General features: G+C 42.3%; 1 protein-coding gene across 1 annotated transcript in view; it reads left to right on the top strand.

Moving 5' to 3' along the window:
* col14a1a (collagen, type XIV, alpha 1a) overlaps positions 1 to 22,768 on the top strand; it is a 184,607-nt gene that overhangs the window by 76,154 nt on the left and 85,685 nt on the right. The window contains exons 19-21 of the mRNA XM_015949068.3: positions 1,424 to 1,556; positions 3,063 to 3,185; positions 4,371 to 4,520. Of these exons, the coding sequence (XP_015804554.1) occupies positions 1,424 to 1,556; positions 3,063 to 3,185; positions 4,371 to 4,520 (406 nt within the window). The remainder of the gene's footprint in view (positions 1 to 1,423; positions 1,557 to 3,062; positions 3,186 to 4,370; positions 4,521 to 22,768) is intronic.

Genomic DNA, 22,768 nt, shown 5'->3' with positions numbered 1-22,768 from the left:
CTTTATCTCACATTCCTTTCCCTTTGAAAACCAGAAACACTCATTCAAACACCCATGTTGCGTTCCTCATTCAATATGCACCACCTTGGACAGATTTTTCAGCAAAAAGATTTCACTGCAACACTGACAATCAGTCAGTTTTCTTTGACTACATTTGCCAAATGGCATTGAAAGTATAAGGGATTTGTCTGCTTATGAGAGCTGTAGTTCTGCCTTACCTCAGCACAGTGGATTGCATGTTTGACTGATTTTTACAGGATACAAACAAGGACAAGACAATTTTCTGCCTCTGTCTTCAATTTCTCTCTCATTCTTGCACACAGATGTTTGTGATCTATACAATCAGAGGAGCTATTATTTGGTTTATGCATCTGCGTCATCTCAACGTTTGTTTCTGAATGCACTTAGTCAGGAACTGAGAGGAATGTAAAAAGTGTCAGGCATATTTATTAAATCAACCTTTACTTTTTAGGTTATAAAGTTAGAAGTCACAGAAAGTGTGACACACATCTGGGAAGGGCTGCTGAACAAAATGAGAATGAAATGGATATTATTACCCTGAAATATTATTATTATTATTATTATTATTATTATTATGAAACATGTTTTCTTTGAATTTTCCTTAAAGGTATAAAGGGAGTGTGGGTGAGTGGATGACTAGTGTGACTGTAGAGGTCTGAAAAAAGAGAATTTTTACTTGGGTGACGAAGAGAAAAAGGCCTTTAATGTGCCTGAGTTCAGTAAGGGATGCTCACTGGGCTCTAATTCTGATGTCGTATTATCAAGCTGTGACCTGGGGACCGTTTGCAGGGTGCTGCCAGTGGATCTGATTTTAAAAGGTTTATGTGTACATGAATGATGGAAGAATGGATGAAAACGGTGCTTCCAAAGCCTCCCAGTAAGACTCCCTGAAAGAAGCAACTGACGTGTTTTCTCTGCTTTTCTTCATCTCGTTTCTAGCTTCAGCTAAATCTGTTCAATAATCTGAGATCAGGTTAAAGTGGTCAGAAGTATCTAGAGCTGTCTCCAAAGTTTCTGTCACGCCAGCAGAGGAAAAAAGTGTTTGTGTGTGTGTGTGTGTGTGTGTGTGTGTGTGTGTGTGTGTGTGTGTGTGTGTGTGTGTGTGTGTGTGTGTGTGTGTGTGTGTGTGTGTGTGTGTGTGTGTGTGTGTGTGTGTGTGTGTGTGTGTGTGTGTGTGTGTGTGTGTGTGAGTGTAACTGTGTGAGCTAATTTAGAGCCTGTACCTCTAATCAGCCGTCCTCACGTTTCACTTTCTGGACATGCGTCCCCACATGACCTCTGTGTGTGTGTGTGTGTGTGTGTGTGTGTGTGTGTGTGTGTGTGTGTGTGTGTGTGTGTGTGTGTGTGTGTGTGTGTGTGTGTGTGTGTGTGTGTGTGTGTGTGTGTGTGTGTGTGTGTGTAGGTGTCAGTTGGTGGTGATCAGAAACGTGCGGTTCTCCAGCCTTTAAAACCGGACACCCAGTATAGAGTGACAGTCACACCAGTGTACAGAGATGGACAAGATGGCACAAATGTTTCTGCTGTGGGTTCAACATGTAAGTGCACACACACACACACACACACACACACACAGGAAGAGAAAGTTAATTTGCGTCGCATAATTTCATGTTAATTTATGTTCATGATGGAAAAACTGACTTAATGTGACGACAAATACTGCCGTCTTCCAAACGGTCCTAATGAGAGCTGCTTATTATAACAGCAGCTCCTTAATTAATGAAATGATTAAATGATTTTGCTCAGCTCTAATTGATTTTCTCAGCTCTTCTGCCGTCTCATATGACCAGTAGTGTTTTCCCCCTCACTGCAAAGACAGGTTAAATCTGTCACCTTTACAGATGATAGCACCTTGGTTAAACACAAAAAAAAAAAAAAAAACAGAGAGAACCCTCTAGATATGATGGGCAGTGGAGAGACATTTCAATCAGACAATAGTTTAAGGTGATTTTTAGGTTTTGAGGGTAAAAATCACTTTTAAGCATAAAGAGCTACTTTTGAGCTATTTTATTGCCTTATTTTACTGAAACCTGAATTCATTAAAAGATTATACATTATTTAAACAGGGGTTTGTCGCTCCATGCTAATGAAGATTTTCAACTTCAACTGACGCTGCCAACAAAAAAGCATTTCTCAGTGTTTGCACACTTTTAAATGCATCAAAAATCAATCCCACAGAGAATGTAGTTTTTACAAAAACTGACCACAAGTCTTGTCTTTGGTTGCGCCGAGTGTAAAAGAGGGGTTTGACCCTTAGGGAGAGAGAGGAAGTGCAAAAAGGTAAAATCAATGACACATTTTTTCGTTTAACAATTAAAGCTAAGAAAACTGCCCAGTAACCACAACATGTTGGTTGTAGATGCAGACGCGTAGACGTGCAGACCAGGATGCAAACTCTTCCTGTTTAAACCAGTTAAAGCATTTTCCCCGTCCGTTAAGATCCATGAAGTGACTCTCATGGGAAAATGTATTTTCTTTCCCTCTGTCACTTTTGCTGTGTTTGTGACAGAGGTCTATCTCTGGGTACCGTTGGGAAGAAGATCTAATGCAAAATGGATCCATTCACCTTCTGAATCTGTTGCTGAGAAGGAGCACACACAGTTAGTTCAAGTGATGAGCAAAACGTGCAGCACGTTGTTAGTGAATCTGGGTCTACCTCTCCACAGCTCTCTCTGGATTATGAAGCTTCGGTTTGCAGGGTTTTGTGCAAACAGATAAAATCTGTTAATTTACAAACACACATCAAACACACATCAATCTTACGTGGAACCACGTCCACCTGTTTTTTGCTTGTGTTGAATCTCCATAATATATTTATAACTGTGTTAGATTGTTAATAGGCATGCAAAAAAGTGTTTTAGGCTAATTTGTTTTCCAACTTTGCTATAACAGCTTTAAAATCGTTGCTTCTGCACAGCTTGAAAAAGCAGATTTTAAAAGCCTCTTTAGCCCCAAATCATTTAGTGTTCACTCAGATGTAAATGTCAATCAGGTTAAACTTTCACAAAATCCCCCACCTTCTAATCCTTGGCCTGCTTTGGCAGTCCCACTCCTGACAGCCGAAAACCTCCGTGTGTCAGAGGAGTCGTACAACCGCTTCAGGGTCTCTTGGGATCCACCTCAGGCTCCTACTGTGGGCTACAGGATTGTCTACCAGCCTGTCTATGGTACACACACACACACACACACACGCACGCACACACACACACACACACACACACACACACACACACACACACACACACACACACACACACACACACACACACTTGTGTAATTTCACATTAGTTCTAAAACAATTATTTCTATAATCATAGAAAACAGACGTTTTATTTTATTTTCTACTTTAAATGTCACAAGATGCTGCTGTTAGGACATGTGTGTGTGTTTATCCTTGCGACTCAAGCTTTTCCAAACAGTAATGTGCTTGTTACAGGAGGATCTGCCTGTCACACACCTGTCACAGCCACACAACTGCTTTTAACCTTTTCTAAGCTTTAGGGAAAATATCAGCACTGCAGAGCTGAAATAGGACTTCTCCCATCCTCGTTTACTTTCTCACTTTTTTTTTAGATGTCATTGACACCGTTCTGCTCCATCTCTGGAGCCAATTGTTTCTCCAAGACAAGGCTTTGATCTTTCAGTTTCCAGGTGTTTTTCCTCACCTAAACACACTTTTTGTTCCTCAGAGAATCCTGCTTCATTTTAATGGGCTGAATTAGACAAAAAAAGAGCTTTTTTACTCTGACAGTCAGGAAAAAGTCTCTGCACACACATCCTACACAAACTTAGTTACTTTTTATTTATGGTAAACATAGACCTTTATTAGGGTATTTTAGCAAACACATACATAGGATTTATTGGCAGAAAAAATCTGAAAAATCGACAAATATAATCTCTGTATTAAATTCCATTCTAGTTGGTAGGTAATCTTGACTTTACTGTAAATATCTTACACAAAAAGGAGCGATGGGCAAGATGAAGAAATGAAACTCATAAGCAACGTTCTGTTTGGTTTATGTTTCATCACCCTTTAGCTTTCATAAAACAAACATGCATGAATATTATTTTTTCTGCTCATTTCTTTACAAATCCTGCCCCATGCTCATTTTAGTATTTGTTTAGAAAAGCAACTGTTCTGCAGCTATGTTTATGTTTTGGTTTTGCTTCAGTAGCCTGAGTGATGCAGGACATTTTCTTTCATTACAATAATCCTCAGTTCTATTAATTGCATTCAGCGATGAAAACAAACATTTGTGACACGTTTTAAGACATTTCCCACATTTATAAGGAAAACAACCTGTTGTTTCCTGTACTTCTAAATGTATCTGTGTTTTGTTTCTTCGCTTTAGCTCGAGGTTCAGTTTTGGAGACGACAGTGGGCGAAGATGTGAACTCCATTCTTCTTCTAAACCTGCTGAGTGGGACCGAGTACAACGTCCAAGTGACAGCGTCCTATCCTGCAGGACAGAGTGAACCGATGCTGATTAATGCAAAGACATGTAAGCACTTTTACCATCATGACTATTGACTCAAAGCAAAATAATTAAACTTTTGCTTTTACAAAAATAAAACAGCTTTTTCTACAATGTGGAAAAATTCTCTTTGCAGAATCTGATAAACAATAATAATGAACAAGAGTCTGCTTCTAGACCTGCAGAAAGTGAGAGGAAAAACATGGGACACAACAATACAAGATCTAGCTATCACTGCGTCAACTTGATGAAGAAATATATAATCAACATTGTTTAACTGAACAGTCACACGATAATGAATCACTGTGCATTAAGTGCCCACCATAGTCTTACGACATGTGTTGAACGTGCCCAAGTCCATACTTATGAGAGCACCATGTGAGCTCCTGTGTGTGTACACGCGCTTGTTTATGTAAGGTTTCTCTATAGGAGCGTCCAACAGAGAGTGTGAGGGACCACAGATCTGCCCCCCAAAGATGTGTAGGAGACGGATGGAGCTCCAAGTCCCAGAGATCAGGAGCTGCCCCAGAGCTCAGGAACTCCAAGGAGACTGCAACCAGAAAAGCCCCCGTCCCCCTTGACAGGCGCAGAGGATCGCCCCGGGGGGGCCACAACCAGCAGCCGGCAGAGTCCCAGGAGATATCGGCGGCAAGCCCACAGGCCCGCCCGCAGCTTTCCACCCCCTGGCCGGCCAAGCCCAGGGACCCAGACCCCACCAGGCAGCCACCGGGATTGGTCAGGCAAATGCCAAAAATCTTAAACTCCCTGACCCAGGAGCCACGGCCCAGGCAGACCAAGGCACTGCACTCCACACCAGGTGTGGCAGGGAGAGGGGAGATGAAGATCTTTATCATCAAAAGAAGTCCCAGGAGAAGAGAGGAGTCAAAGGCCCCAACTGACATATACAGTCATACACAAACACAGTCACACACTCCCTCCCTCATGCTCACACATGCACATACAACCAAAGACTTACAAAAATGCACGCCGGACACCCTCTCATACTCCCCATACACACCCTATTCACTGGTCCCGGTACTGCTGCACATGGGGTACAACCATTACCGCTTCCCAGAGTTCAACCCTTTCTGCTGGGGTGCTGATAAGCAGGCTCCCCCGCCCAGCGCTGAGAACAACAACCCACCACCCCAGACCCCAACCGGACGGCTGGATCTCCCTCCTAGCCTCCAGCCCCAGGAAGCCAAGCGGCAACAGAGGTGTGCTAAGACCCCTAAGTCTCTCTCCGCCTGCTCCAATATGAGGTTAGTGTGTGTTGATGAGGTGTATTCCATGGCTGTGGTGAGCGGGCAGTGCAGGCATCGTCTGGCCTATTTCAGCTGATGCCACCGCACCACCCCACTTGCACCCACAGCCCTCAGTGTCTAAGTGCAGTTTAAAATTGGAAGTGGGCACCGGCACTTGGGATGAGGTTGAGAAATTCCCCTGCCAAATGCCGTTGAATGTGCTCACTCCCAAGGCCCTAAGTGTGTGTTTGCATGGAATGTCGTCAGTGGAAGTGTATAAGGTGCAAATGAAATTGGGGGCTGGTTGCCACAGGAATGTGGAAATGGGTCCATACCTGCACTCCCTGACTTGTCCACCCCCCATGGTCCTATGTGCATGTTTGTGTGATGATGTGAGAGAGCAGGAGGAGAGAAATGTGTGGGGATGGGGAGGAATGGCTGGTTGCGCTTAGCCCTCCAGGGAGCCAGCTCCCCACTGGCCCCAATAGGCACCTCTGTTGTCAAAATGCCACCCAGAGCATGGAGACTCCAGCCCATCCTGCCAGGACCCAAAGCAGCAGCATCACAGAGCCTCACGGAGTCCGAGGGCACCAACCCAGCCCCACCCCAGCAGAATATATATGCCCATCCCTGCATTTGCACAACTTCCGGATTATAAAAGACATAGGACATCCAGGTAAGGTTGGGTCCTCCCCCTCCTGGACTTCCCCCTCCCCTGTGATGGGACAGCAGATGAGCCAAGGTCTACCTGAGGCCCCTGAACTCGAGTCAGGCACTGCTGCTTGTTCCTGCCTTCTCCCCGGTAGCATACATGTCAGGACCCGACCCCCAAGGCCCCGCTCAGATCCCCCCATGGGTGAGGCCACCCCCACACCCCGAGCCCCCAGGTCCCCACCCAGACCCATCCATGGCCACCGCCAAGACCTCCAAGGGGCCCCACTCACAACCGCCAGCAGTCCACCCCCCGAGGCAACCCAGGCACCTCCATACACATGATTTGTTAAAGGAAAACTTACAAAATAATTAAATAGTAATTAGGGTTGTCACGGTAACCGGTATAGCGGTAAACCCCGGTAAAAAAGTTGACAATAAAAATAACCGTCCAGTTTTTAAAAAACTATATTATCTCGGTGGGTTTACCGTGGCCGCGGTTTCGGCGCGATGACCCTTACCAGCCACCGTCGCTTCAGCTGAAGTTCCCGCTGCGCGCACACGCACTTTTTAATTTGCAACGGCACCAAAACTTTGAAGCTGAAATAATGGCCGAAGGAGGCGACGGCAGCGCCCAGGACATCCATCAGCCCTCAAAGAAGACTCAATCGGAAGTATGGGCATATTTGGGATTTCTGAAAAATGCTGAGGGACAGTTAATAGAAGACGGCTATCCCGTTTGCAGAACGTGCAGGAAACAAGTATCTGCAGAAGGCAGCAACACTTCGAATCTCATGGCACATCTGCGTGACGATCACCTACGTCTCCACAGCCAGTGCAAGGTAAGATAACATTAGCATTTTAGCTGAAATGCATGACGTGAGGACTTTTGGTTGAGGGAGAATGCAACGAGTCACTATATACTGCAGCCGCAGCGCCCTCTGCCAGCATTTAAACCGTGTCACGGACACCCTGTTGCTGGATGAAGCATCTTATTTGTTGATGATGAAGAGAAATATACAATTAGTTCCTTGTCATGGATTTGTTTACTTATTCAATGCCATTTATACTTGAACATTTGGATTTGATTACATAGTGTAGTAGTTATTTTAGTAATTTGTTTAAAGTGGATATTTATTTTAAATACATATTTTTTAAGGTTGACTTGTACAGTGCTCAAGTCAAGTGTGGACTGGAGTTTTAGATTTTCATTTTGATAATGAAGAAAACAAGTATATGAGAAAACAAGTGGTGTTTCTTTGATTTGTTTACATATTGTTTATGTTTTGAATGTTTGGATTTGCTCCTCCTTGAACCGTCACCTTATCGTGGTGGAGGAGTTTGAGTGCCCTAATGATCCTAGGAGCTATGTTGTCTGGGGCACTTAGTGCCCCTGGTAGGGTCTCCCATGACAAATTGGTCTTAGGTGAAGGGTGAGACAAAGAACGGTTCGAAGGATCTTTCATGGCGGTTAAAATGAAGAGTCGGAGTACCCGGCCCGGAGGGTTACCGGGGTCCCACCCTGGAGCCAGGCCTGGGGTTGGGGCCCGTGAGCGAGCGCCTGGTGGCCGGGCTTTCGCCCATGGGGCCCGGCCGGGCCCAGCCCGAACCGGATACATGGGCTCGTCCAACTGTGGACCCACCACCCGCAGGAGGAACATGAAGGGTCCGGTGCAATGCGAATCGGGTGGCAGACCAAGGCGGGAGCCTTGGCGGTCCAATCCCCGGACAAGAAAACTAGTTTTTGGGACATGGAACGTCACCTCGCTGGCGGGGAAGGAGCCGGAGCTTGTGGCAGAGGTTGAGCGGTACCGGCTAGATATAGTCGGACTCACCTCGACACATTGCATTGGCTCTGGAACCCGAGACCTGGAGAGGGGTTGGACACTCTACTTTGCTGGAGTTGCTCCGGGTGAGAGGCGGAGGGCTGGGGTTGGCTTTTTGTTAGCTCCGAGACTCTCTGCCTGTGTGTTGGGGTTTACCCCGGGGGACAAGAGGGTAGCTTCCTTGCGCCTTCGGGTCGGGGAACGGGTCCTGACTGTTGTTTGTGCTTATGGGCCAAATATCAGTTCAGAGTACCCACCCTTTTTGGAGTCCCTGGGACGAGTGCTAGATAGTGCTCCATCAGGGGACTCCATTGTCCTGCTGGGGGACTTCAATGCTCACGTGGGCAATGACAGCTTGACCTGGAGGGGTGTGATTGGGAGGAACGGCCCACCTAATCTGAACTCGAGCGGTGTTTTGTTATTGGACTTCTGTGCAAGCCGCAGTTTGGCCATAACGAACACCATGTTCGAACATAAGGATGCCCACCGGTACACTTGGTACCAGGGCAGCCTAGGTCACAGGTCGATGATAGATTTTGTAGTCGTATCATCTGACCTGCGGCCGTATGTTTTGGACACCCGAGTGAAGAGAGGGGCGGAGCTGTCAACTGATCACCACCTGGTGGTGAGTTGGATCAGATGGCAAGGGAACATGCCGCGTAGACCTGGCAGACCCAAACGCATAGTGAGGGTCTGCTGGGAACGCCTGGCAGAAGAACCTGTCAAGACGGTCTTCAACTCCCACCTCCGGCAGAGCTTTGACCACGTCCCGAGAGCAGTGGGGGACATTGAGTCCGAGTGGGCCTTGTTCCACTCTGCGATTGTCGAGGCGGCTGTTGCTAGCTGTGGCCGTAAGGTGGCCGGTGCCAGTCGTGGTGGCAACCCCCGTACCCGCTGGTGGACACCAGAGGTTCGGGGAGCCGTCAGGCTGAAGAAGGAGGCCTACAGGGCGTGGCTGGTCTGTGGGTCTCCGGAGGCAGCAGACAGGTACCGGATAGCCAAGCGGGGTGCAGCAGTGGCAGTTGCCGAGGCAAAATCTCGGGCGTGGGAGGAGTTTGGTGAGGCCATGGAGAAAGACTATCGATCGGCTCCAAAGAGGTTCTGGCAAACTGTCCGGCGCCTCAGGAGAGGAAGGCAGCAACTCGCTCACACTGTTTACAGTGGGGATGGGGAGCTGCTGACGTCAACTGAGGCTATAGTCGGACGGTGGAAGGAATACTTTGAGGAGCTCCTCAATCCCACCAATGCGCATTCCGAGGAGGAACCAGAGCTGGGAGGCCTGGGTTGGACTGTCCGATCTCGGGGGCAGAAGTTGCTGAGGTAGTCAAACAACTACACAGCGGCGGAGCCCCGGGGGCGGATGAGGTTCGTCCTGGGTATCTCAAGGCTATGGATGTTGTAGGGCTGTCATGGTTGACACGTCTCTACAACATTGCGTGGTCATCGGGGGCAGTTCCTAGGGAGTGGCAGACCGGGGTGGTGGTCCCCATCTTTAAGAAGGGTGACCTGAGGGTGTGTTCCAACTATAGGGGGATCACACTCCTCAGCCTCCCTGGAAAGGTCTACGCCAAGGTACTGGAGAGGAGGGTCCGATCGATAGTTGAATCTCAGATAGAGGAGGAGCAATGTGGTTTTCGTCCTGGCCGTGGAACTGTGGACCAGCTCTATACCCTTGCAAGGGTGATGGAGGGGGCATGGGAGTTTGCCCAACCAATCCACATGTGTTTTGTGGATTTGGAGAAGGCTTATGACCGTGTCCCCAGGGGCACCCTGTGGGGGACGCTCCAGGAGTATGGGGTGGGTGGCTTTCTGTTAAGGGCCATTCAGTCCCTTTACCAGAGGAGCGTGAGTTTGGTCCGCATAGCCGGTAGTAAGTCGGACCTGTTCCCAGTGAGGGTTGGACTCCGCCAGGGCTGCCCTTTGTCACCGGTTCTGTTCATCACTTTTATGGACAGAATTTCTAGACGCAGCCGTGGTGTGGAGTGTGTCGAGTTTGGTGGCAGGAGAATCTCGTCTCTGCTTTTTGCGGATGATGTGGTCCTCCTAGCTTCATCCAGCTCTGACCTTCAGCTCTTGCTGGGTAGGTTCGCGGCCGAATGTGAAGCGGCTGGGATGAGGATCAGCACCTCCAAATCTGAGACCATGGTTCTCGACCGGAAAAGGGTGGCTTGCCACCTCCGGGTCGGGGGAGAGGTCCTACCTCAAGTGGAGGAGTTTAAGTATCTCGGGGTCTTGTTCACGAGTGAGGGTAGGAGGGATCGGGAGATCGACAGGCGGATTGGTTCGGCGTCTGCAGTGATGCGGACGCTGAGCCGATCTGTCGTGGGGAAGAGGGAGCTGAGCCAGAAAGCCAGGCTCTCGATTTACCGGTCGATCTACGTCCCAATCCTCACCTATGGTCATGAGCTTTGGGTAATGACCGAAAGAACGAGATCGCGGATACAAGCGGCCGAAATGAGTTTCCTCCGTAGGGTGGCCGGGCTCAGCCTTAGAGATAGGGTGAGGAGCTCGGACATTCGGGAGGGACTCGGAGTAGAACCGCTGCTCCTCCGGATCGAAAGGAGCCAGTTGAGGTGGTTTGGGCATCTGGTCAGGATGCCTCCTGGACGCCTCCCCGGGGAGGTGTTTCGGGCATGTCCTGCCGGCAGAAGGCCCCCGGGTCGACCCAGGACACGTTGGAGAGGTTACATCTCCAATCTGGTCCGGGAACGCCTTGGGGTCCTGCCGGAGGAGCTGGTGGACAAGGCCGGGGAGAGGACGGCCTGGAGCTCCCTAGTTGGGATGCTGCCCCCGCGACCCGGACCCGGATAAGCGGAGGAAGACGAGACGAGAGACGAGATGTTTGGATTTGTATAATTTAAACCTGCACTGACTACTGTAACAAGTTCCAGAAAAATAAGCTATTTGTTCCTTTACTTGTGAAAAGTTGCACTTTTGCTAAGGCTTTGTGTTATTTTAGGTTTAATAAACACTGTTAAACCTTTTCAGAACTATTTCAGTTTGTGTAGAACAGGACTATCAATGCTTTCTGAACATATGCAACACCGTTTAAAAAATACCGCGATAATACCGAAAACCGTGATAATTTTGGTCACAATAACCGTGAGGTTAAATTTTCATACCGTGACAACCCTAATAGTAATTGAAATTTGAGTTTTCAGACAAATTTTCATAGTGATGCATTCTCTTAATAAATCACACAAAACTAGATGGTACTAGTAGTAAAAAGTATCGGTATTGGTGTCGGCAATACAGGCCCAGTATTTACTTGGTATTGGATCGATACCAAATTTTGCACTCTTACAGCACTTCGTAGCGGGCCCCCGGTCCGGGCTTGGGAGAGGCCCGCCCCTGCAATGAGGCGGATTAGAGGGAATGGCGCCTCTATTCTATCGTCTATTTTGGACAGTGTCTTATATACTTTAGACAGTAGTTTGGGGGGTTTGAGATTATAGAAGTGTAATACCTTGGTGGTGTTTGTAATTCTATTTTATTGAGCTTAATTTTTTTGTTTGACTACAGATTTAATTTGGTGATATTCTAAAAAGCTATTCTTATCTATTCCAAATTGGGAGACTATTCTATTAAATGGGATGATGTCCAGTCCGTCATACATGTGTTCCAGGTAAAGGATTCTTTTACTTTTTCAGTCTGGAAGGTTCATCATTTTGTTATTTAGCAAAATACCAGGATTAATCCAGATAGGTGTGCGTCTGCATGGTACTAGTGAAAACTCTGTCATTTTTAGATACTCCCACCATGCTGTCAGAGAGGTGCTGATACTAATACTTTTGAAGCCTTCATGTTTTCTTATGCTTGAGCTAATAAATGGTAGGTCTGAAAGCTCTATTGTATTGCAAAGTGTCTGTTCTATGTCTAACCAAGACTCATCTAGTGGATTATCTTGCAACCATCTTGGTATATATTGCAGCCTGTTGGCTAATAAATAATAATAAAAGTTGGGTAGATCCAGTCCTCCTTTGTCTTTGGTCTTCTGAAGCGTTTTTAAGCTAATTCGTGGAGGTTTATCCTGCCAAAGGAATTTGGTAATTGAGGAGTCCAGAGATCTAAACCTTTCAGCTGGTGATTTGTTTGGAATCATTGAAAATAAGTAATTTATTCTGGGTAAGACCATCATTTTAATTGTAGCAACTCTCCCCATGAGTGATATCGGTAAGGATTTCCATCTTGCAAGATCATCTTCCACTTTCTTTAAAAGTGGGATGTAGTTTAGTTTGGTTAGATCTGCCAACTTGGGAGAGACATTAATTCCCAGGTATGTGATATTCCTTGACTCCAATTGTGTATTAAGTAAATTGAAAAATGAGAAATTAATTGGTAGAACTGTGGATTTTAACCAGTTTATAGAGTAATCTGAAACTCTTGAAAAAGAGTTTATCAGTTCTATTGAATGAGAGAGAGAGGATTGAGAATTCCGGAGAAAGAGTAAAACATCATCTGCATAAAGACTGATCTTATGTTCTATTTTCTTACACTTTATCCCTTTAATACCTGTTGTTTGCCTAATTGCTGCTGCTAGTGGTTCGATAAAGATAGCAAACAGTGAGGGGGAGAGTGGGCATCCCTGCCTGGTCCCCCTCTGAAGTCAGAAGCTAGTTGATATTTGGTTGTTCGTCCTGACACGTGCTGTTGGTGAACTGTATAATGTTTGTAGCCAGTTTATGAAGAAGTTCCCAAAACCAAATTTATGTAAAGTTGCAAATAAGAACTTCCAGTTAACTCTATCAAAAGCCTTTTCTGATAATATACTAATTTCTATGTTTCTACTGTAAGATAAATCTATCAAATTAAGTAATCTACGTGAGTTTGTGGATGACTGTCTACCCTTGATGAAACCAGTTTGGTCAGGGTGTATTATGAAGGGGGTTACCTTCTCCAATCTTTTTGCCAGGGCTTTACAAAATGTTTTGAGATCAACATTAAGAAGAGAAGTTGGGTGATAGCTGGTAGGGAATGCAGGGTCTTTGCCTGGTTTTAACGAGAGACTAATATTGGCTGAGTTCATGTTTGGCTGTATTCTGCCACTCTCTTTGATTTCCCTCACCATTTTGAAAAATATTGGAGCCAGAATGATCCAGAATTCTTTGTAGAACTCTGCTGGAAACCCGTCTTGACCTGGAGCTTTCCTATTAGTCATGGATTTAAGGGCTTCCTGGAGCTCAGCTGATGTTAGTGGCGAGTCCAGGACTGTAGCTTGGCTGTCTGATAATTTAGGAAGTGTTATCCTGTCAAGGAACTTATTGATCTCATTATCTGATGGGTTTATCTGTGGTGAGTACAAAGTTTGGTAAGTCTCTGAAAGTGTTGTTTATGCTTTCAGGGTCATAAACTATATTCCCGGTTGAGTCTTTAACAGCAGATATGGTAGTTTTCTCTTTATTTATTTTTAATTGGCTAGATAAAAAATTACCTGATTTATTACTATGTTCAAAGTTTTCTATTCGTAGTCTTTGTGCTAAAAATTGTGTCTTTTTGTCAATAATTCCATGAAGTTCTAATTTAGCTTTACGTAATTTGCTCAGTAACTCTTCTTTTGTGGATGCCTCTAAAGACGTTATGACTTCCTCTAACTCCTGATTACGTTTGTTTTCTGTTTTTTTTTTTCTTATGTGATGAGAAAGAGATTATTTTACCTCTCATCACTGCCTTTCCTGCCTCCCAGAGAATAGATGCTGATGTTCCTTTGGACAAAAGCGTCTGCTAAATACATAAACACATGTTCCAGGCAGGTCATTATGTTCTAAATATAAAGCCCACTCCTTTTTTAAAAAAATCAATAAAACCTTCATCTTTAAGCAGTGATGTATTAAACCTCCAGTTTTTGCTTGGTGGGATTGTCTTCTTGTTTACCAAAGTTAAAGAAACCGGAGCATGGTCGCTGACAACTATGGGGTGTATCTCAGTGTCTGAAATGTCAGCCAACAATGAGCTGCTGACTATAAAATAATCCAAACATGATTGAGAGTGATGGACGTGTGAAAAAAAGTATACTCTCTACGGTTAGGATGAAGAGATCGCCATGCATCACAAAGCCCATAATCACTCATGTACTGTTTAACTATATTAGTGGATTGCCAATTGCGCGGAGTCCCGGCTGTACTGAGCCTGTCTGTTAAAGAGTTCATCCAAAAATTAAAATTGCCTCCAAGTAAAAGTGGACAGTCCAAGTGTTCGGAGAGTACAGAGAAAAAATTATGAAAGAATGAAGGGTCATCAATATTTGGACAGTATATGCTGACAATACATAAGCTTTGGTTCTGTACAGATATTTTTAACATTATAAATCTACCCACTGGATCAGAGACTGTGTCCAGTACTGTGAAATTGATGTTTTGTGTATTAAAATACCTACATTTCTTTGCCTAGAGTTATAGCAGGCAGAGAACATGCTGGGAAACTCAGGTGTTTTAAGTTCATCTGCAGATGTGGCAGATCTATGAGTCTCTTGTAATAATATTACGTCTGCTTGCACTCTCTTTAGCTGATCAAAAATCTTTAATCTTTTCTCTATGGAGCCAGCTCCATGTACGTTCCATGAGACAAACCTTAGTGCACCCATAGATGTGTGTGTGAGTAGCTAAAATATGATGCCTTCATGTGAATAAGATGGAATAAGTAACTAAATGTATAAAATAGTATGTTAATAAATAACAGAAAAGTAAATAATAATAATATCAAAGATCCAACAGTGTTTGTGGTTGTATTATTTGATGCATACATTATGATATTGTGCTGTAGATTTCAAATATATATACACGTGTGTGTGTGTGTGTGTGTGTGTGTGTGTGTGTGTGTGTGTGTGTGTGTGTGTGTGTGTGTGTGTGTGTGTGTGTGTGTGTGTGTGTGTGTGTGTGTGTGCTGGTGTTGGAAAGTTGTGTGGTTGTGCCATACAGATGTAGAGGTACAGAAGCAGGTAAAGAGAGGAAAGGACAGAATTATGCAGGTTAAAGAAGAAGAAAGAACTAAAAAGAAAAGGTGATAGGGGTGTGAGGTGGTGATGAACAGGTGATATCATCTAGAATGCGGATTTAGCAGCTGTTTAATCCTGACGTGCTCAAACCCAGTGAATCCTGATAGGAATAATAAATGTCTGACCTGATGTTGGGCTAATACAGCCAGTCTGTCACTCCTCGCTCCTTGTAAAGTTTATTGACCACATAAAGCTTATCCACCGAGATGACAGCCCTCTTCCCATCCTGGATAAACTTTTTTGCGCAGTGGAAAGAGGACTTGGCGCCGATCCAGAATTTCCTTAGGGAACTGGTCATTTACGCTGAAGTCTTTTCCTTTGAGCTCTCTTCTGTGACTTTTAACAATATCCTTCTGCTTAAAATGTTCTAATTTAGCCACGACAGGACGAGGTCTTCTGCTGTCCACTCTTTTAGCTCCAAGGCGATGTACCTGGTGAAAGGTGATGTTTTTTACCGTTTCTTTGGGTATCTTCATTTGGGTCTGGAGAAAGTTTTTTTTTATTGTTTGTTCGCAGTTTTCCGCCCCTCCCATCTGCTCCGGCAGGCCTGCGAACACCAAATGATCCCTCATGCTACGGGCCTGAATGTCCAAAACCGACTCCTTCAGAATCTTGTTGTCCTGGGTGATGTGCATCATTCCCTCTTCCTGGGAAGAAACGGACTTCCGCTGAGAAGCGTTCTAAGCAGCGAGCCGCTCAACTTGGTCTTGGCTGAACTCCAAAAATGTTCGGAGGTTCTGAAACTCCTGGTGTAGAACCTCAAACAGATGAAGTCACGCCTCAAATCCCAGAAGCCGTTTATCTATAGAATCTAATCATTCTAACATGTCCTTGCGGGGAGATGAGGCCTCAGGCGAGTCCTGAGGACGGCTCCTCTTGGTCCCAGGTGTTTCGTTCTCAGCTGCTGATTTCTTCGGACCCATAACGAAAAACTCAAAAACTCCATCAATATAGTTTTGTAAACTTTCTAAATTTTCTCCACTTACCTCCAGGTTGGGTGAGTTATACTTACCAGATTATTTTTTGCGTTGTCAGTAGATAAATTAGTTGAAAATGCGTCTTAATTGTTTGTGGATGTTTGTTAACGAGCTGCGAACAGCTTCAAGCGCTGCCGTGTATCCGGTGATCGGCCGTCAGCGCATGCTCAGCTCAGCCCCACCAGCGATGCTTTATCTTCATTCTAACAACTGGTGCCCAGGAACAGGAACCATCTCCTTTCAGCAAAACAAAATTAGAAAAATCCCACTGGATCTGATGATTATATGCACCGTCCAGCAGGGGGCGTATCACTCCTGATGCAACTCAGTTCAGAAAATCCCTGGGCGGCTATCCATCTTGGTTCGATCCACGTGTTCTCTTGAATCTGGTTTACTGCTGGAGGTCCAAGTTTGAATCCAACAAAGAAAGCCTAGTATAAATAATATAAAGTTAGCACAAATAACCAAAATAAACACTAGGTAGCGGAAAAAATATAATAAAACTGTCCAACTCTGTCACAATTTGTACCAGACAAACCATCGCCGCCACACAATGGTGAACGGCACTCGGCAAAAGAGACTGATAATTTACTTTCAGAGTCTACTTGGCTCCATAGTGCATCATATACTTTGCATTTCGCCATTAAACAACACAAATCTACTACCATAGCTTTATTTTAAAAAAAGTTACAGAAATACAACATAAAATACTTTTTTATCTTTTTTTGTTTGTTTGTTTTAACTCACCAAGTCCTGTTCGAGTAAAAACTCACCGTCTCCACACAGGAAAGGGTTGAAAAACAGAAATTGAATTTCATATACTTCGAATAATAAAAGAAAAAAATAGTTTTAGCTTTTAGTAGGGCTCGACCAATATGCTTTTTTTGGGACCGATACGATACCGATATAAAACTTTTAACAAAGGCCGATAGCCGATATAATGGCCGATAAATCTCCCTCACAAAAAAAGAAATAAATTTTTTTTTAAGCTTAAACCCTTCATTCTCTGCCTTTTTAATGCAAACTTATTTCTCTATTACACACCAAAGAACTGTCTCAATAACTCACTAGGGTTTCCAAGTAATGCAAATAAGATTTATTTAGCAGATCTCAAAAACAACAGAACATACAAACTCAGTCACAGCATAAATCTAACATTCAAGTTTTTTCTTGTAAACTGTGGTTTCCACAAATACGTTTTAACTTAAAGGAATATTCCACCACTTAGTAAAACGGTGTCTTGTTAAGATTCCCCAGAGCTGGACAAGTCGGAAAAAGTATTTTATAACCAGCCCAATATGATCTGGCAGCAGTTGGTTTTCTTAGTTTAGCATGAAACAATGTAAGTGAATTCACATACATTGTAGTGTTTTTTTATGTAGGTGAATGCAAGCCTTCCCTTCCATTGCTTTATGCTAAAACAACTGGTTGTTACAAAATGTTTTTCTGACTTAGCTAACTCTGGGGAATCTAACAACACGCACAAGTTTAGGGACAGGAGATCCCTATAAGAATATTAAAATAATAAAAATGCAGCAATAAATAAAACGTAATACTTGTGCTTTGTAACAAAGTAACACTCTGTGGAAGTTAACTTGGTGAACTTATTCACCCTGGACAGGAAATAATTGCCCTTAAGAAATTTAAATAATACATTTTAAAAAAATTCCAAAACAATAATTTGTGTTCAAAGTTCAAAGGAGTGGAGCCACACAACATGAGTTCATAAAGCTGGCGCCATCTGCTGGATAGGTCGTGCAACATCTGCCATATCGGCAGTCTTTTTGGCCATTAGCCGATACTGTTAATGACCCCTATATCGGCCGGCCGATATATCGGTCAGGCCCTAGGTTTTAGGCAACTTCTCTCGTTTTACATTCTGCTTTTCTCCTCTGCGCAGCTCCCAGTGTCACTGGCCTATTTCCCTCGCTTGGCTGAGAAAAAAACAGAGCAATCCTGTTGGCTATTTCTAGTCACGTGGGTCACGTAGCAACGTGCTGTAAATTATTAAAGGGAACAAACACATAGTTTAAGAATACATATTCTTTTTACTTTCTTTTAGTTTATTTCACCTTTTAGCAACTAAATAACTACATGTTATTTTTCTTTTAAGACCTAATTAAGATAGTTTAGTTCTTATTTATAGACACCATGTGTAACCCCCTCAGTTTTATAGAGTTTTAACATAAATTGAGGAGAATCAGAGATTTTCAGTCCTGTGGTTTGAAATCATATTTGCATAATTTTGCCAACATTTTTTTTTATCTTTTATTTTCATTTATTGACATTAAAATAAAAATACAATCAGAACTAAATTGCTGCAAGCCAAAATGAAAAAGGGGACAGAAAGAAGAAAAACTTATGTTGTCTGCCCCTTTTAACTAAAATAGCATTAATACAAATGAAATAATCATATGATTCTTAAGGAAATTGAACAATATAGTTCCTGGACTTGTTGGCCGACAAAATCTCAACCCATGAATTTGAGAAAAAAATAGAAAAAGAAAACAATTTACACAGAAAGAAGCATTAAGTTACAGATCTATATACATACATATATACACATACAAGCACATACTAGGTTAATATTTTGTTCCTTTAATCCCCCCACCCCCCTCCCCTCACACATTTATGTAACGGATCTATATAAGTTAATCGTTTTATTTTTTATCTCTTTTTTGAAAGTCAATATTGTTTTTGCATTCTTGAGTTCAATATTCAATTTATTCCACAATTTAACTCCATATATGGAGACACAATGTTCCTTTACGAGTATCCGATGTCTAGGTATGTTAAATAAGTCATGTCCCTTTAAATCATATTTGCTATGTCTTTTTGAAAATAGTTTAATTAATCCTGCAGGTACGTTCCTTTTGTTTGCATTATACATAAATTTTAAAATATTGTAGTCCACCAGATCATAGAATTTTAGTGTTTTTAATTTAATAAATAATGGATTGGACGGATCTCTGTAGTTGCTCCTTGTGATTATTCTTATTGCTTTTTTCTGTAAGATGTAAATGGAATTTGTGTAAGTTTTATATGTTGTTCCCCAGATTTCAATGCAGTAGTTCAGGTATGGTACGATCAGTGAGTTATATAACAAATATAATGAATTATTATCAAGCAACCCTTTTGCTCTATGTAACAGTGCAATCGTTTTAGATATTTTAGTTTTGACACTGTTTATATGTAGTTTCCATGACAGTTTTTCATCAATGATGACTCCCAGATACTTGACTTCTTGAACTCTTTTAATATTAATCTCATCTATATTTAATAAAATTTCATCATTTGATTTTGTATTACTAAATATCATAAAACAGGATTTATCACTGTTTAATGATAGTTTGTTTCCATCAAACCATAGTTTAATTTTTTTCATCTCTGTTTGTATCACTTCTATCATCTGCTCAACATTATCTCCTGAATAGTAAAAAGTTGTATCATCTGCAAATAAGGTGCATTTTAATATATTGGATGCCTCAACAATGTCATTTATATAAATGATAAATAGTTTAGGGCCCAATACCGACCCTTGTGGTACACCACAAGTAATGTTATTTATATGTGATTTTGTGTTGTTTATTTGAACATATTGCTGCCTATCGGTAAGATAACTTGTTATCCATTTTAGGGCCATCCCTTTGATGCCATATTTACAAAGTTTTTTAATAAGAATTGTATGATCCACTGTATCGAATGCTTTTTTTAAATCAATAAAGATACTTATGAGATGATTTTTTTTTGTCAAGGGCTTCCGATATTTCTTCTGTTAATTCCATTAATGCCATGGATGTTGAATGATTTGTTCTAAAACCATACTGACTGTCATTTAATATCTCTTCATTGATCAGGAATCGGTCCAACCTGGCAATATATAATTTTTCTAATATTTTTGAGAATTGTGACAATAAAGATATTGGTCTGTAGTTGGAAAATATATGTTTGTCTCCACTTTTATGAAGTGGTATGACTTTTGCAATTTTCATCCTGTTAGGAAATGTCCCTGTTGCAAAAGATAAATTACATATGTAAGTCAATGGATGAATAATACGTTCTATTATATTTTTTATTAATGTTATGTCTAAACCATCACAGTCAGTACTTCTTTTATTGATGCAATTATTGATAATATTTCTTATTTCATCACTAGTTACTGGACTTAAATATATACTGTTTTTATTGCTTTTGATATTCTCACCTATACTATAATTTGTTCTTTTTGGAATGTTTTTTGCCAGGTCAGGTCCCACATTAGTAAAAAAATTGTTAAATTCATTTACTATTTTACTGGTTTCACTAATTTCAGACTGTCCGTTTTCAAAATAATTTGGAACAGTTGAAGCTATTTGATTTCTTTTTATGACATTATTTATTATTCCCCAAGTTGCTCTAATATTATTTTTGTTTTCTTCTAATAAATTGCTATAATATTCCTTTTTTTGTCTTTTGATTATAGAAACTAATTTATTCTTATATTTTTTGTATTTCCTTTCTGCTTCACTTGTTCTTAGTTTTAAAAAACATCTATATAATGTATTTTTTTTCTTACAGGCATTCAGCAGCCCTTTTGTCATCCATGGTTTGTTCATCCTCCCTCTTTGTGTTTGAGTTTTTTTTTACAATTTTTGTCATATTGACTACATAATATTCCTATAAAATAATTGTAAGCCATGTTTACATCATCAACATATACTTCTTCCCAGTTTTGTTGTTCCAGATCTCTTTTTAGTGCGTCTATAGCATCATCTGATCATTTAATCCACAGTTGTGTTTCTTTGTTTAACTGATTCATTGTCAGTAAAATGGTAAAGGGCATGCTGCATACCCCTGCTTCAGAGCTTTCTATCTTCGTTAAAAACAAACTGTGATTATTGAGAAAAAGAAATGAGAGCACAAAGAAGAGAAGTTACATGAAAATGCACTTTTAGTGTTTACTTTGCCACTTGCTTAACTTTCTTTAGAGACTTTAGCAAACAGACAGATAGTCAGTAGGATATTAATATTTTCAAACAACGCTTTTCTGCATATAAATTTGATATCAGTGAGGGAAGTGAGCCCTAACAGAGGTCTTAATTCCTCTCTCATCAAAAGCAAACAGACAGAGAAATGAAGAAACGTGCAGGATGATGGTGATAAAAGAAAGCGGAACAGTGTATACACATTTCTGGACTGCACATACAGGCTCTTGTTAAGTAAATCTCACAGTCCATCTCTCAAAATAACTATAATGTTGCTATAATTACACGTACATCTTACCCTATTTTTCAGAAATGGATTTAATTAATTCGTCATTCAACACGATTGATAAGATTTTTTCTACGATGAGAACGGAGGAGGGGGCTCCCACTTGCCCTCATGGGACACACGCAGCGGGATATATGCTCGATTCCTGGAAGGAGTGGAAGGTCGTCTGTCTCTCTCAGCTGTCCATTGAGGATGTCGAATATATGTGGATATTTGGCCTGATGATCACTGGATTTCTTCTGATTGGAGTGGGAGGATATCTGGTTTTCCAAAAAATTGAGAAGACGGGAGCGATTGGAGGGCGACCCGTACCCATGAACAGCACCGTTCGGGCAGAGTCCTCACAGACTGAGACGTTACTCGAGGTGAATCGTAAGCTGTACAATGTCTTAGCTGTGTTACCGGTGTTAGTGCGCAAAATGGATGTCATCTCGGAGAGGGTCACTGGATGGTGTGGAGATGTTTAATTACCCGAATTGGCTTCACTGAAGGACTGGAATGACCAGTTACATACTGAAGGCAGAGGGTAAAATTATCGCTGCCTGACCCCACCACAGTCTTGTTATCCTAATCTGCTTTTATTTCTTGTAATTTTGATGATTTCTTGCAGATCATGATAACTAAATAAATCTGCATGAGAGGAATTATTAAGAATGGAGTTCATTTTCCTCTGAACACAAGTTATGGAAGTACCCGTCTTCTCCAGCTTCCTTCATTTGTGTTTGAGGAGCCGTTCCCTCTCATCCGCCTCATTGCAGGGGTGGGCCTCTCCCATGCCCGGACCGGGGGCCCGCTACCAAGTGATTAAGAGTGCAAAATTTGGTATCGATCCAATACCAAGTAAATACTGGGCCAGTATTGCCGATACCAATACAGATACTTTTTTACTACTAGTACCATCTAGTTTTAGGTGATTTATTTAGAGAATGCATCAATATGAAAATTTGTCTGAAAACTCAAATTTCAATGACTATTTAATTATTTTTTAAGTTTTCCTTTAACAAATCATGTGTATGATGAAAATAATAAAAGACAGGAAACATTTTCAAGCAAATAAAAATACCTTTATGAAGTAACTCAAAATGAAAAGAACAATGTGTTGGCAAGATGGCTGCCGGTCTGTAGTGGTCCAATCATAGTGCCCTATAGGTTTCATGGGCCAATCGCAACACTAAGTAGGCAAGATGTTACTGAAAAAAAAAACAAAAGTGACTAGTCGGCCATCGCTCCTTTGAAATGGCTCTGGCTTCAAGTTTGGGCTATTTTGATTTCGGCTTTTCTTTGAGTCACGAGCAGATAGACGTAGGACAGTTTACTTAGAAAAAGGATGTTTGCT

Source organism: Nothobranchius furzeri, chromosome 5 (assembly GCF_043380555.1).
Source record: "Nothobranchius furzeri strain GRZ-AD chromosome 5, NfurGRZ-RIMD1, whole genome shotgun sequence".
NCBI lineage: Eukaryota > Metazoa > Chordata > Actinopteri > Cyprinodontiformes > Nothobranchiidae > Nothobranchius > Nothobranchius furzeri.
Note: the sequence above shows the minus strand (reverse complement) of the source record. Positions and strands in the feature narration are given on the sequence as shown.